Source organism: Corticium candelabrum (assembly GCF_963422355.1).
Source record: "Corticium candelabrum chromosome 2 unlocalized genomic scaffold, ooCorCand1.1 SUPER_2_unloc_2, whole genome shotgun sequence".
Lineage (NCBI taxonomy): Eukaryota > Metazoa > Porifera > Homoscleromorpha > Homosclerophorida > Plakinidae > Corticium > Corticium candelabrum.
The window spans coordinates 10,001-25,375 of NW_026912666.1; the positions used below are offsets into that span (position 1 = coordinate 10,001).

A 15,375-nucleotide genomic window follows, 5' to 3' on the forward strand; every position below is an offset into this window, starting at 1 on the left:
TATTTGGAGAATGAAAACATTCGTCACCTTGCAGGCTTTCAGGTTCAAGTCACGGTTATGGGAAGCTAGTTCATAATTTCCTTAAGCAAGAAACTTACACACAATTGCTTCTCTCTACTCTGGAGTATAAATGAGTACCAGGTCATTGACTGGGGTACCCAGGACATGATTGCTGGCTTGGCAGTAACATCATGCAGCAGACGGGTAGTTGTGGGCCTTGGTGCCTGGTCCCAAAGCTGCATCATAGTCAGTGTCCCTGGATGACTCTGGCCAAGCTCGAGGTGGATTGTAGCGGTGGCCATAAGCCTCCACGTAGCGCATGAAGGCCCTGTCTCTAGAGGCAGGGGATCTATCTCCACAACTGACCTTATGGTTGACATGGAGGGCTTGACATTTGTCAATTTGTGTGTGTGTTTGTGTGTGTGTGTGTGTGTGTGTGTGTGTGTGTGTGTGTGTGTGTGTGTGTGTGTGTGTGTGTTTGGTGCGATAACTCAGTTGGTTTGAGAATCATCTTATGGAGTGTGTACATCCGGGACCATGAAGGGTTGCAAGTTCAAGTCACAGTGATTGCAAACTATAGCTTAATATCCTTAAGCAGAAAACTAACATACATTTGCTTCTCTCGACTTAGGAGTATAAATTTGTACCTGGTCATTGACTGGGGTCGTAAGAGGCCATCGGCTGTGTCGTGACGTCAGCCACTGGGGTCCTGGTGAGACTCTGTGTGCTTACACCACAGTTAGCTCATAAGTCTGTGCTTCTGCCAGTGCCTTGTCTGGCTCCAAGAGTTTGCTAGCGCAGACCCAGTGATCCCTGAGTAGCGCACAGGGCCAACTTAGCAGCTTGGGGTGTGACCTCTGAGAGGCAGCTCCTAACATTTAGGGTGTGTGTGTGTGTGTGTGTGTGTGTGTGTGTGTGTGTGTGTGTGTGTGTGTGTGTGTGTGTGTGTGTGTGTGTGTGTGTGTGTGTGTGTGTGTGTGTGTGTGTGTGTGTGTGTGTTGATATGTTTACCTGTATGTATATTTATTTTAATGTTATCCTGTTTGTGCAGGTGAGTTCCCCAACTGCATCTTCAGCATCAGTTGTACCTAACAGCAGTAAGTCATAATGCAAACAATGATATAGAGTTTACAGTGTCCTCCCACTAGAGCTTGACACGCAGGCATTTTGTTGCTTAATTACTTTGTATTAATGCAGCTCTTCTAAGCATATTGTGTCAGCCGCATGGGCTGCACCGAATCCTATTACACTACTATAGTGTTCCTCACTTGTGTAATAATTTGAATGTGATAGCCAATTATCTGAGTGTGACAAGCAGATATATATTTGATTGACTTATGCAAACACTTGTATACAAGCTGTATGAGTACCTGAATACATCTAATGTGTTGTATGTAGATAATCATTACAGTAAACGTTGAGATGATAGACTGTAATAGAGATCTAAATACATATACCGTACAAGAAGTCTGTATTCTCTCGTGTCTTCAGTTTGTGAAGAAGAGAATTAAAATCTACTTTCAGTGTTCAGTTCTACACTTTGTGTAGCCGGTGCATGGTGCAGCTATAGTAACAACATTTCACTCGACATTGATGATGAGGTGCTATGACTGACAAAGTGCAATTTAGCGGTCATTCATTCATTGGTAATTGATCGATCAACTGGTGTTCATAACTGACCACAATTTTTCTTTGATTGGACATACCTACATGACTGTTCAAGGCATAATAATAGTTATTGCATGGATGGTATTGGTAGGGTGTCAATGAGCAACCCAAAAGTCCATACAACTGATGGAAGCAGGCAAGATCTGGAGTTGATGATCTCCAGATGTGTGAATTGAAAATGACGTTTTAGAGCAAATATCATATTTATTACCCCGAGCAGCATTTATTGTATGAGCTGCAGTCGAATGGATAAACGGTGGGAGGGCCACGTGTTGGTAACTAAATTGTTTGTTGAACAACAACATTCTCTTGATTAGCTTTCTCATTTATTGATCAGTTTATGGTATTTACTTTACAGACCTTCCTTTAACTAAAATTTAATAAAATTTTAGTTACAATGAATTGTAATCACCATGACAACCACCTGTCATCATCATGATCATAACAGTGCAACAAACCAAATTTTATGTTTATATTTTGATAGGAAATATATAAAGTAGTGAATATGATGCAACAAATAAAGAAATGAAATTTAATGTTGATGCTGATGATTACAAGAAGAGATTGTGAAATCAAATAAGAATGAATGCTCAAAACTTTAAATTTAAGGTCAACCTCTTACTAGAGCATGATGTCTGACCAAAATTTTTTCTTTATATTCCACTCTTGACTCATGTCACTAATTGTGAATAATTATTAAGTTTTGATAATCATAATGAAATGCAGTGATTTATAAAATATAGTTATTTGAATTGTTGTGAATTGTTGTTTCAATCAAGAATATTTATTATACATGTCAGAGTTAGTTAGGTGTGTGTGTGTGTGTGTGTGTGTGTGTGTGTGTGTGTGTTTGTGTGTGTGTGTGTGTGTTTGTGTGTGTGTGTGTGTGTGTGTGTGTGTGTGTGTGTGTTTGAGATTTTGTTTGCGTTTGTGTTTGAGTGGTGTCTGCAGCTCAATTAGTGAGGAGAATGGAAACATCCGGGACCTTTGCATTATTAGTTCAAGTACAGGAAGAGCTCGGGAGTAGTTTCCTTATGCAAGGAACTCGTACATAATTTCCTCTCTAGACTCAAGAGTATATATAACTACCCGGTCATTTCTTGGGGATAAGAACATCTTGCAGCAGATGGGTACATGAGGGCCTTGGTGTCCAGTCCCAGAATTGTGCCATAGCCGATGTTCTTGGACGCTCTCCCCAAGTTCAATTCGGATTGTTAAAGCTCTTTCGGAGAATTTACATTGTGCACGGAAGCCTTGTCTCTGGAGGCCAAGGGGAACTGTCTTCATTGTCATGTCTCACATGGATGACACCTAAAGAAGGGAATAGTAACATTTTGTGTGTGTGCATGTGTGTGTGTGTGTGTGTGTGTGTGTGTGTGTGTGTGTGTGTGTGTGTGTGTGTGTGTGTGTGTGTGTGTGTGTGTGTGTGTGTGTGTGTGTGTGTGTGTGTGTGTGTGGTGCTGTAGCTCAATTGGGTGGAGAGTGCATTTGGAGAATGGAGACATCCGGGTTGCAAGTCCGTGATGGCGAGCTATGGTGTAATTGGCAACAACTTACACACAATTGCTTTTCTCAACTTAGGAATATTAATACATTCCTTGTCTTTGACTGAGGTATACAAGACCGCTGATTTGGCAGTAACATGCAACAGACGGGTACGTTGAGCCTTTGTGTTTAGGCCCAGGGCGATGCCATTGTCTGTGCCGCTGGCCAAGCTCCAGGTGGAGTGTAACGCTGGTCTTTAAGTTTCCACGTAGCGCATGGAGGCCCTCTCTCTCTAGGCAAGGAGAGCTATCTCCGTAACTGACACTATGGCCGACTCGAATGAGGTGGAGGTCTTCACATTTGTCAAGTGTGTGTGTGTGTGTGTGTGTGTGTGTGTGTGTGTGTGTGTGTGTGTCAATGTTTACATTGTGTAGTCTGGTAAAATGTTAATTTTGTATTATTATCACATTTGATAAGTTTTAGTAATAAACAGAAATTTAATTAACAAAATAAAATTTATTTAATTTTACATTTTTACTTTTGGTGTTTGCAGGTTGTACAAGCTCAACAGCAACAGCATCAAATGTTCATCTTTCTACACCAGTGACACAAACAATGAGGGTCAGTTGATTACATTTGTATTGATGTTCGGTAGTTGATTTTTAAATATTGCGTGGGTGTGTTGTTTTGTTAGATTTGCTACAGTAACTGCCTAGAACATTTCTTGATGTATACATCAATAATAAGAATTGCTGTTGTTTTAAACAGACCACTACACCTACACAACAACTGAGAAATGAAAGTTCAGAAAAGGAGAGAGAAATTGCTGAAATGAGAAGACAAATTACAGACCTACCGACAGCATTGAGAGGTGAGAGACAGCAGAGAGAAAATTCAGTTAGTTGTGGGTAATATTAATTTGGTTATGTCAGTATGGATTCTCATTTGTCAAATAGTAAACAATTAAAACCAAAAATTCAGTGTCTTGTGTTTGCCACAGTCCAGACTTTGTCATTGCCATCAAATTGTGTGGCTGTACAAGACAGTAAAACCAAAATTTCACTTTCGCTTTAGTTTATCAAGGCATGTCTGACCGGAGTGGAGAATATTAACCAGTTAAACAGCAACTACAGAAAACAACCAGACAGTTTATACTGTTGTGTAGAGTTTGAGACCTTTTTCACTCATTTATATCAAACATTTTAAAAGATTTCTTATGTGACTACAATGCTGACAACCTAGTGGTGGTGGTGGTGGTGGTGGTGGCAGCGGCGGCGGTGGTGGCGGGGCTGAGGCAGCAGCAGCAGCAGCTGCAGCAGCAGTAGTGGTTGTTGTCTCGTTCCTCTAGATAGACCGTGCTTGTCTAGAAGACGCCACCACACAGGATGGTCCCACTTCCATGCAGGCTGTGCGACTTGTTGTCTTTAGAGAGACTCCCCTGCAGCCTTGCAGTAAACTGAGGGGCCATGCGGTGGAGTGAATGAGAGGACCTCCTAGCATCATATTCCTGTACCATTTTTCATTAAGAAACCAGAGCTGTTATGAAGGTAACAGTCCATCGCCACAATACAAGACTGATAGGTCGACTCTATCTGTCATAACCCTCGACCGCCCTCGATGCACAGAGCGTACAGCTGGTCAGTGTCTGCCGCAGGATGGTGGACCTTGCATAGAGAGAAGTTTCCTGGTCTGTCGATCAAGCTGCTGCAGATTTGTGGTTCTCCAATGTATGACACCAAAACTGTAAATGAGAAGCAGCAGTGCAGATCCAATGATGGCCAGAACCTTTATTTATTATTTATTATTTACTAGTAAATGAAGCTGTGTTTACACCGTCGCTTCAGAGCTACGAGCGTGTGTTTGTGTGCGTGTGTGTGTGTGTGTGTGTGTGTGTGTGTGTGTGTGTGTGTGTGTGAGTGTGTGTGTGTGTGTGTGTGTGCAAGTAAGTGTCCATTTGTGTGTGTGCAAGTGTCCATGTGTGTGTGTGTGTTTGTTTGTTTGTTTGTGTGTGTGTGTTTGTGTGTATGTGTGTGTGCGTGTGTTTGTGTGTATGCGTGTGTGTGTGTGCATGTGTGTGTGTGTGTGTGTGTGTGTGTGTGTCCATGTTTGTGTGTGTGTGTGTGTGTGTGTGTGTGTGTGTGCGTGTGTGGCACGTTTATTTATTGTGAATATTAATGTAAATTTTATTAATTTTTGTCTATTTATTGTCATTATCATTATTTAATCATTAGCTTGTTGCTAGAATGTATAATTCTTTGAAAACACAGGGATGCGTCGATGTGATTAAAGATAATTAACTAAATATCATCAATGTCCCACAGTACACTTTAGTACATGCACATGCGTGACAGCTGCATCTCTTGCACGAAGCGGCTTGTTATTCACGTTATTTCTCAATTCTGCATGTAGCGCTCTTGCTTGCATCACTTACGGCAGAGGCGTCGCTGGACGTCCAAAATTGGGGGGCAGCGCTAGGATTATTGTCTATTGTCAATTGTCTAGACGGCCACGCCTACTAATATTGGGGGGCCATGGCCCACCCAGGCCCCTATTGAGCGACGCCTCTGCTTACGGTGCATGGACACGATTAGCATGCTTTCATTGAGCCGTTGCTGTCACTTTCGTTGAGCCGTTGCTATCATCTTTTGTTTCGTTAGGATTAATTCATTGTAGCTAGAGATGAATGTACGTGCACCGGAAATACTGTGAAGCGACATGTATGTCTAGCGACCGGATCCAGAAGAAAGCATGCAGCGCAACGTTTCCTACGAGTCTTTCTTGCAAGACGACGCCGATCGCTCATCATCAGTCCTACTTACACTTGTAAATATATTCTTGAACGGAGCGGGCTTGTTATCCACGATATTTCTCGATTCTGTTAATCTGTAGCGCTCGATCTTGCATCACTTTCAGTTAATTAACTTTTGAGGTGGACGAGATTATCGTTGAGCCGTACGTTGCTAGCATCTTTCGTTCCAATGATAATTCGTCGTATCTAGATAGATAAAGATTGATCTCGCACGTCTCCTAGAAATACTGTAAAGCGACATGTAGTGACCGGCCAGAAAAAAGCAGCGTTAGCATTTCCTACGAATCTTTCTTACAAGACGACGTCGATCGTTCATCATCAGTTCTACTTACAACTAAAACGTATTGCTCTCTTGAAGATCGCAGATGACATGTTGGTCGTGCGCAATGGTACACATGCGTGGTCCCATGGGACCTTTGCTTGGCTTCTTGTAGAACGATAAATTCGTTTGTTTTGCGATTCTTTTGTAAAAAGTAACAAACGCATCAACTATTACCTGGTCTTTACTCTGCGCTTCTCGGTTTGACAAAAGTTTGACCGTAAAATGGAGGTTTACGACATGTCGGCTTTTCTGTCATAATGCGTGGGATTGTTACGTCACCCATTGTTGATGTGCCAAAGGACAGCTGATTGGCTCAACAAATTCCCGAGAGTGATGCACACTGACAAGCTAGTATTGCGTCACCCACGTTTTGCGTCTCAAAACGATTGCTGATTCTCGACAAACTCCCCGAGTGTGACACACGCTTACAAACAAACATAGGTAGATAGTTACAAACAAACATAGGTACAAACATACCGACAGACAGACCGGAAGTCAATTCAGCCCGTTTAGAGTGAGCTTCTCGCGAAGCAGTCCACCGCTCATTGTGGTGTCCTTCTTTACGCTCGTAGCTTAATTATTGTGTGTCGCTATGCCCCTCCATTATGGGCAAGTGGGGTCTTTGTCCCCATCTAGGTGCCCACCCACACGGCAGGTGAGCCCAGCAGAGTACATGTTTCTGTGTAGTCCAGACGGCGATCAATGACTAGCCAATTCCATATAGATTGCAGGCATTACGGTGACCGCGAACATCGGGACAGCACGCCTAGTGGCTATCAATGACCACCAGGAAAGCACTGAACGTCTTTGTCAACGGACCGTTCGCCAGACCACAGAAACTCCCCAACGACTGAAACGAGTCATAGTCTCATGGATAAACCTAGAGAAACATGAGAAAGAAAGACAGACAAGTTTCATAATATACTGTCGTCACTGGGGTTTGAACCCCCAAACCATGGAGTGGTAGCCATTCTCGCTAACCACTAAGCCACGGCGGTGACATTTATTATTTATTTATTTTATTACTTATTATTTTCTTATTTATTATTTGTTTTATATTTTTTATTTATTATTTATTATCTATTATTTATTTTTTATTATTTATGTGTCGTGCTCAACCAGATCAGTCTGGTTTGTAAAGTCTATTACAAGTACGGGAAGCAAACCCTGCTTCAGAAGTACTTAGACCATCACGGCTGTCTAGAAAGAAGACATGACTTTACGAAGGATTCGAGTAGATCCCAGAAGCACTGTTTTCTGTAAGTGCTGCAGGTTGTGATGACCTGCGTGCACTGTGCCCAAAGCTCCCAAGACCACCGAAACCACCAGTGTTCGACAATGCCACATGCGGCTTATCTCCACTCGCAAGTCGCTGTACTTTGCCAACTTCTCAGCATGTTTCTTGCCGATCTTGCCATCAGCAAGACAGCTGATATCAATAAGAAGAGAAGTGTTTGTCTTCTTATTTTTGAGACAGATGTCTGGACGATTGGCTTTGATCTTCCTTGCAGTTGGGATGGTGGTATCTCACATCATAGTAATGTCATCCGTCTCCACAAGCTTATCAGGATGATCCTGGTACCATCTGCTCTCCACTGGAACCCCAAATGGTGACAAATATCCCAGTCAATGGAGGCCACCTGATTGTGTCGATCAGTGCAGTCCTTCGGTGTCAAAGCACTACAGCCTGCCACAATGTGGTCGACTGTTTCCAGGCCTACACTGCACATGTGGCAAGTAGGACTGACATCATGATGTAGAATTTTGCGCTCATAGTACCGAGTCCGAAGAGCTTGGTCTTGAGCAGCAACCACCAGTCCCTCAGTTGCTGCAGGAAGATTCGCTGTCTTTAGCCATCCGTAGGTCTCTTTCATGTCCACAGGCGGTTGCTCAGTGAGACGGTGATACTGCCTGTGCATAGGCTTCCCGCTCCAGGACCGCACACGAAGAGAACTGCAACATGTATGGCAATGTCTCGCATATGTTTCAGGCGCTTGCTCGAAGCCACCTTCAACCCAGATGGATATATTCCTGTGTAAGCTCTGCGACTTGTCGTCCGAAGCAACACTCCTCTGCAGCTGTGCAGTAAAGCGACATACCATGCGCTTGATCGAGTGTGAAGATTATCCGGAGTCACAGTCCCGTATCATTTGCATGAGAGGATCAGAACTGTCAGCAAGGTAACAGTTCAACCTCACAAGACAAGATTGATATGTCGACTCAATCTGTTGTAACCCCCTACCCCCATCACTGCAAGGAGCGTACAGTCGGTCAATGTGTGCAGCAGGATTGTGGGCACCGTGCATAGAGAGGAGCTTTCTGGTCTGTTGATCGAGCTGCTGCAGGTCCATGCACCCCCAATGAATGACGCCAAAACTGTAAGTGAGAACCGGTAGTACAATAACCCGTCCAACTGATCAGAGTTTCTGTCATACAGCTTCAGATCATCCATGTAAAGTAGACGACTGATGAGCTGACGTTGGGCAGTCTCACCATGCCCAGTGGTCATCCGGTAGTCGTAAGCGGTTTTCTTCAGCTCCTTACTCAGAGGATTGAGAGCCATACAGAAGAGAAGTGGAGAAAGTGAGTCACTTTGGAAAATACCTTTCCTGATCTGCATAAGCCTTGTCTTGATCCTACTGTTCCTGCAAGAAAGCACCATTGATGTCCACCAACTCTTCATCACACGTGACAAGAACTTGCACGATTCTGGACTAATCTTATGCATCTGAAGCCATTGGAGCAACTGTGTGGCACGCTGTGATAGGCTTTCTGGTAGTCCATCCAAGCCATGCTCAAGCTCTTGTGCCTTGTCTTACAGTCTTCGGTAAGCAGCTTGTTGATCAACAGCTGATCCTTTGCACCAAAAGACCCCTGTAGACAATCCTTCTGCTCCAGAGCCACGAGGTTTCTCTGAACCAAATGCCCTGCAATCCTCTGCCTAATGACTGATGTGAGGGTCTTATAGAAGGCAGACAGACACGTGATAGGCCGGTAATTTTTGCCCTTGTCAGTCTTGTCATTCTTAGGAATCAGAGTAGTTATTCCTTGAGACAACCAGTCGGGTACAGAGTCTGGATTCTGAACTAGCAGGTTGTAGTTACGAGTCAGATCAGTGTGAAGACACGTGATACGCTTGACCAAGAAACCATAACCCTTGTCTGGTCCAGGAGACTTCCAGTTCCCCATCCTTTTGAGACACGATGTGACTTCATTGTCTGATATAGGTAACCACTGCTGCTCATCTTTCCGGTGCGTCTCGCCATCGGTTTGACGTCTCAGCCAGAAGGCAGACTCATTGTGATGTACCTCAGGTTCTAGGATACCACCTCAATACTCCTCGATCTCAGACTCAGATGGCGGGGAAGTGACCTGGATAGTCTGCTTACCCAACTCTCTGTAAAACAGTCCAGCATCTCGTTGAAACAAACCGTTCTGGCGAAGTCTCTTAGGATTGTTCTCTAGCGTCTTGGTCTGCTCGACCTTATTATTTATTATTTATTATTTATTATTTATTATTATTTATTATTTATTCTTTATTATTTATTATTTTTTCTTTATTTACAGAACTTATTTGTTTGCAATTGCTAACGCGAAATCAATCACTTTCTTGGTTTTACATCATCATATCTTTTATAATGAAAGATCAAAGATGAAATTGCACAAATATGGGTTTATTATGTGTGACATCAAAGTCGTGTTATTGGTGGGAAATCAGATGGCAGCTAGAATTTTTTTGTTCACTCATTTGTTTATTTGTATTGTTTGTATATTTGATTTTTGTGTTTGTTTATCATGTGCGTATCAAGCAAGTGCATGTCAAGTTGAGGATTTACAAAGAGAGTTGGAGCAGCTCAGAGAAAGCAATCAAGCCATTCAAGCAGAGAAATCTGCTTTACAGCAGCAATTGGCTGATCAGGAGGCTGTGACTCGTACTGTCGCTGATGAGAATGAACGTCAAGTGGGAGAAGTAAGGAGATTGCTGCAGCTCATGCAGCGACGTGACGAACACAACAAACAACTACAAACAGCAGTTGATGAGCAGGAACATTTAGCAGCACAGAAACAGAGAGAAGCAAACGAACTGCAGGAGGAAATCACAAGAATGGCAAGTCGGTTAGATGACAATGAGAGACAACTGCAACAAAAGGAGGAAGAATTGGATTGCAAGAGAAACACAATAGAGCAACAGGGAAGCACAATAGAAGAGCAGAGAAGGCAAATGAATGTCTTGAGGCAGGAGGTGCAAGAGAAGCAGATGACTAATGAACGTCTAGCAAGAGCCTTACAGAGAAGTGAAAGTGCAGTGCAGGAGCTGCAACAACTTCAACATCAATACGACAGCGTTACACTGATCCATGATGACAGTTTACACGTGACTGGATTAAAGTTGGGAGAAGGAGCTTATGGAGGTAACAGAAATTGGTGAATCGGTTTCTCTACTGTATGTATGTGTGTATTGATGGTGTATTGTAGAGGTTGGTGTTGGCATGTGGAGTGGTGTAAGAGTTGCTGTCAAGACATTTCATGAAGAACCGGTTAGAGTAGACGAACTCAACATTTCGTTCATTCAACGTGAAGTGTCGGTGTCCAGTCGTGTCCATCACCCCAATGTTGTATCCATCTGTGGAGCTATCATTGAGAATGAAGTTCCTCTTCGTATCGTCATGGAGCTTTTGGAAGGATCACTGAAAGATGTGATCAAAGCTGCTTTGAGAAGCAGATATCTGTCCACGAGGGAACAAGTGGATATAGCTGTGGGATGTCTGTGTGGTGTGATGTATCTCCACCAGCTGCAGCCTGCTCTTCTTCACGGAGACATTCGCTCTACCAACATTCTCATCGGCAAGACCATGGAAGCCAAAATCGGTGATCTGGGCTCTTGTCGCTTCTCTAACGAGTCACTTTCTGTCGGTCCTCTCAGTCCACAATACATTGCACCAGAACGAGTCGTGGAAGGTCGTGCAGTGACCCCACGCAACACAACACAAGCCGACGTGTACAGCTTGGGAGTCACGTTTGTCGAGTTATTCACAGGAGTAGGTGCAGAGGTGAAACGGCGTAAGAGTCAGTTTCGAGCTGTTCCTTATGTTCCACTGCAGGACATTTGCTTTGCTATGGCAGAAGAGAATCCACGTGATCGCATTTCTGCAGCAGCAGCTCTCTTGCAAGTGAATGCAGTGAAGCAGAATGGCGAGTACACTTCGTGTCCTCCCAAAAGGATGGTGAAAGGCAAGAAACGCAATGAAGACAAAGTGATACTCGTAGAGATGCCGTGGATGTGACTTTAGAGCAGATAATTGTGATGTATTTGTTTGTCCGTTTGTCTCGATTTATCCAACTTTGCAGCTTGTTATAAATGCAATAGATGATGTTGCACGTGTGTAGTCTGCTGTGCAATATGAGTCGACATTGAACTTTTTGATATTCTAGCAGTCGGTGTCATAGTTTTTAATTTACAGTTTCACTTTGTGCTGATGTGAATTGTACACATTTTTCGTAGCCTTTTTAAATGCTGTTTATCACTTTTGTATGTCAATGCTACAGCTGAGTATGAGTCTTTTATAATACAACTTGCCAATCGAACTCAAACTCCACACATACACGTTTGTCAGTCTGTCTGTATGTATTCACTTTATACATTATGATGGATAATCAGTAAGTCATGTAGGACAACATGTGAATAGAAAACTCTTGCTGTTTGCAATTGTTGGTCTGTTAGATGAGAATGTGTTGTACACATGGTTGTCCGTCGGCATATACATTAATTAGTCAGTAGCAACAAGGTCAGTAGTCCATGGGCCAGTTCCCAAAAAGACGAAATTGCATTCCACCCACATGAAGACACACATTTCTTTTTACGAAACGTTAGAGGAATCCATTTAAAGCATTTCTTCACTTGTCCCCCTTCGCCAATGTTGTCCGTTCGGTTACATTTGCCTATTTTTGGTTCTGACAGCGAGTACGCTCTGTACTCCGAGGGCAGACTCTGTTTTCTAGCATTTATAAGCATAACATTAAGTCGAAGAAGAAATATATGAGTATTTAGACAGCAGCTATTCAAAACATAACGAGAGACTGGACAAACACGAACAGATTGCGCTCGAGTCTGTGCACTAACGTGCGTTAGCGGCAATGCTGTTTCTCTTGCCGTCGTCAGCAAAGACTTCTAGTGCGTTTACGCCGAGTGCCAAGTAGCCTTATATCCTCATTTGCGAAGTCTTGTGTAGACTCAGCCGTATTCACACCTCCGTTCATAGCTAGTCAAGCGACTCTGTTACTATCTAGTAGATGTACATGCATGTACCATATGTTCGCCTTTATCTTCCAGTGTCCTCGAGTCAAGGCTGCTCTAGTGCGAACGCACCTTCGTTTTCCTTCTAACCTTTGTACACGGTATATTTGTACATACTCTAGTAGCATATCCTCACTGGATGTAGATAGAACAAACACGGACGTTTCTTGTTTCTACGAACGGACTATCACACAAAGGATGTCTACAAGGAGGCGGACATTGGAAGAATAACAAGGATCTAGACTGATCTAACGCTACTAGGACTAAGGATCTAGGTGATGTAATGCTGTTATATTTACACTAGGTGATACCGCAACGAATAGCTAGATAATGTGGCGTAGGCTGTATGCACTCTATTCTCGTTGTGTTATGTTCTGACCGTTTAAAGTCCGCAGAGTGATCTTTATTATTGTATAATGTCGACGGTTAGAGAATTAGCCGATGACGAAATGATGGAATAGCATGCCGCAAAGGTGTTTCACACAGACTGGAGCCAGTGTCTTTGCCATTGCACGGACAACACTGGAAACTTGACATCTTTTACCGATGTCAGTTGGAAGACCTTCCAAAAAGTAGCGGAGACACGACAAGATGACGTCTGGCGCCTTCTTATCGGACACCGGGAGTCTGGTCCCAAGGATACTACCATCGTGAGTGCTATGAGAAGTATACCCGACCTAGAAAAGCCAAGAAAGTAAATAAGGTGACACTCTCACTGCACTCGTATTTTGTTCGCATCGTGCAATGATTCACTCTACCCGATTCACAATACTAGTGTCAATGAGACGAGTCCACCGAATGTTCCAAGTTAGATCGCGGTCGTGATGTAGGATGAGAGACAGTAGAGTCTGCAACATCGAATCGAGTGACGAGAGCAACTGCCTCCTCGAGGAATCTGGTCACTGATTTTGCAATGTGTGTCGTATGCCAGAAGCAAAAGAAAATATCGACTCGTCGCCGAAAGATGGAACCTCCGATCGAATGCGAGCAGATTCAACCGGAAGCTCTTCTTCGTGCCATCGATTTGAGACAAGACGAACGGTCGATCCAATGCTCTGTAGACGACTTTGCTGCTATTGCATCGGATGTGGTGTATCACCGATCGTGTTAGAGGCAATCCACCAATCCGAGAGCTCTCGAGTACCTCGAAGACTCTCCCGTGGAATGGAATGAAATCTACACGAAGGCCTCTAACACACCGTGTGCCAATATAGAACCTCTACTGTTTTCGAGTAAATTTGTGTGCACAATGGTAGACATCTGCTCCGACTACGACACATAGTTAGGGAACGGTGGCATAGAAAATGCTAATTACCGTACTGAGAAACCGAAACATCGTTTGCGTCACCGTTTCAATGATGTCGTACAATTCTACAGGCCGGATGGCTTTGGCATGCCAGACGTCGTGTACGGTCCCGATACTTCTATTTCCGAGGTCATCGATTTTGTACACTTACTAGGCCTACGGACACTTTTCGAGATCTTGCTTTTCAAATTCTTCGCTCGGTATTAGGCACTCGTGACCACGATCAGCTTTCTCGTGTTGACTTTGTCGTAGATCGCTATCCATCTGTATCCATCCTAGACGCAGAGCGCAGCAAGCGTGCCTCTACCGGCGACATTGTTTCCCATATTATTAATGCGTCTCGGCGATGTCCAAAGCAGTGCAAGAAGTACCTAAGCTCTGGAAACAGCAAGAGTGCTCTGCTGGACTTTTTAGTAAACGAGTGGACTTCTTCTTGCTTCGGTAGGATGCTCAAAAACATCAATTTTTACGTTTGTTCCGGAGCCTGTTGTGTCCGCTTGACATCTACCGACGGTGAACAGATATCGCGGTCAGAGGTTCTTAAGCTAACGTGCTCTCACGAGGAGGCAGACGCAAGACTCTTCCTACGCGCTGCGCACGCTGCACGATCTAGAGAATCGACTACCATCATCAAATCTCCAGACACCGACGTTGCTGTCATTGGCATATATGCAGCCTCTTTGGATGTTTTTCGTCATGTTCGGTTACTGTGGCTAACGGGTACCAAGGACCGGCGGCGTTTCGTGCATTTGTCGAGGCTAGCTCACGCGCTCGGAACAGAAATATGCAAATCTCTTCCAGGATATCATGCATTCATTGGTTGCGATACTACGAGTGCATTCTATGGTAAAGGCAAAAAGCGGTCTTTTGAAATTCTAATAAAAGATCGTACAATTCGGGCAGGCATGGCAGGACTAGGAGTAGCCCCTGAATGCACGTTAGACACTCAAAAAAGTTGCGAATTGTTTGTTTGCCGATTGTATGGACAACAGAACTGCACATCTATTAATGAAGCAAGGTACAAAATATTTTGTGCTATGGCTCCTGCGTGCCAGAACCTCCCCGCAACGGCCGATGCCCTGTCACTGCACGTCAAACGGACCAACTAGCAAGCCTACATTTGGAAACATGCTCTCCAAGCCTTTCCTGCCGTCGGAAGTTGTAATGGACACGATTGGATTGTGTGTGGACAGGAAAAAATAGAAATCAAGTGGATGAGCCCAGAGCCAGTAGTGATGATACTGCTGAGAATTAAGTTAAGATAGCAGCGTATCGTCAGACGGGGGATTGACAGCGTAAATATCACAGCGACATAGAGCTGCCGATTTTGAGAGTTTTATGTAAGAAATGTAGTATTACTAAATTAGAAATGCAATATTGGGTTGACTTTGGTGTAGAAAATGATTTACTTAGTTCCCAAACGTCTTTTTAATTAATGATACTACGTGTGGCGTAACCTCGGACAACGGACCGTCGGCGCTGCTTAAATT

General features: G+C 43.7%; 2 protein-coding genes across 2 annotated transcripts in view; both read left to right on the forward strand.

Moving 5' to 3' along the window:
- Window positions 1–1,163, forward strand: part of LOC134197862 (ankyrin repeat domain-containing protein 6-like) — a 10,256-nt gene extending 9,093 nt beyond the window's left edge. The window contains exon 4 of the mRNA XM_062667211.1: window positions 1,052–1,163. Coding sequence (XP_062523195.1) covers window positions 1,052–1,108 — 57 coding nt within the window. The 3' untranslated portion in view covers window positions 1,109–1,163. The remainder of the gene's footprint in view (window positions 1–1,051) is intronic.
- Window positions 1,164–3,702: 2,539 nt separating this feature from the next.
- Window positions 3,703–11,870, forward strand: LOC134197863 (probable serine/threonine-protein kinase DDB_G0271682). Its single transcript, XM_062667212.1, has 4 exons — window positions 3,703–3,774; window positions 3,922–4,024; window positions 10,094–10,696; window positions 10,761–11,870. Exons 1-4 carry the CDS (start codon window positions 3,769–3,771, stop codon window positions 11,567–11,569), a joined length of 1,521 nt encoding a protein of 506 aa, XP_062523196.1. The 5' UTR covers window positions 3,703–3,768; the 3' UTR covers window positions 11,570–11,870.
- Window positions 11,871–15,375: the final 3,505 nt, after the last annotated feature.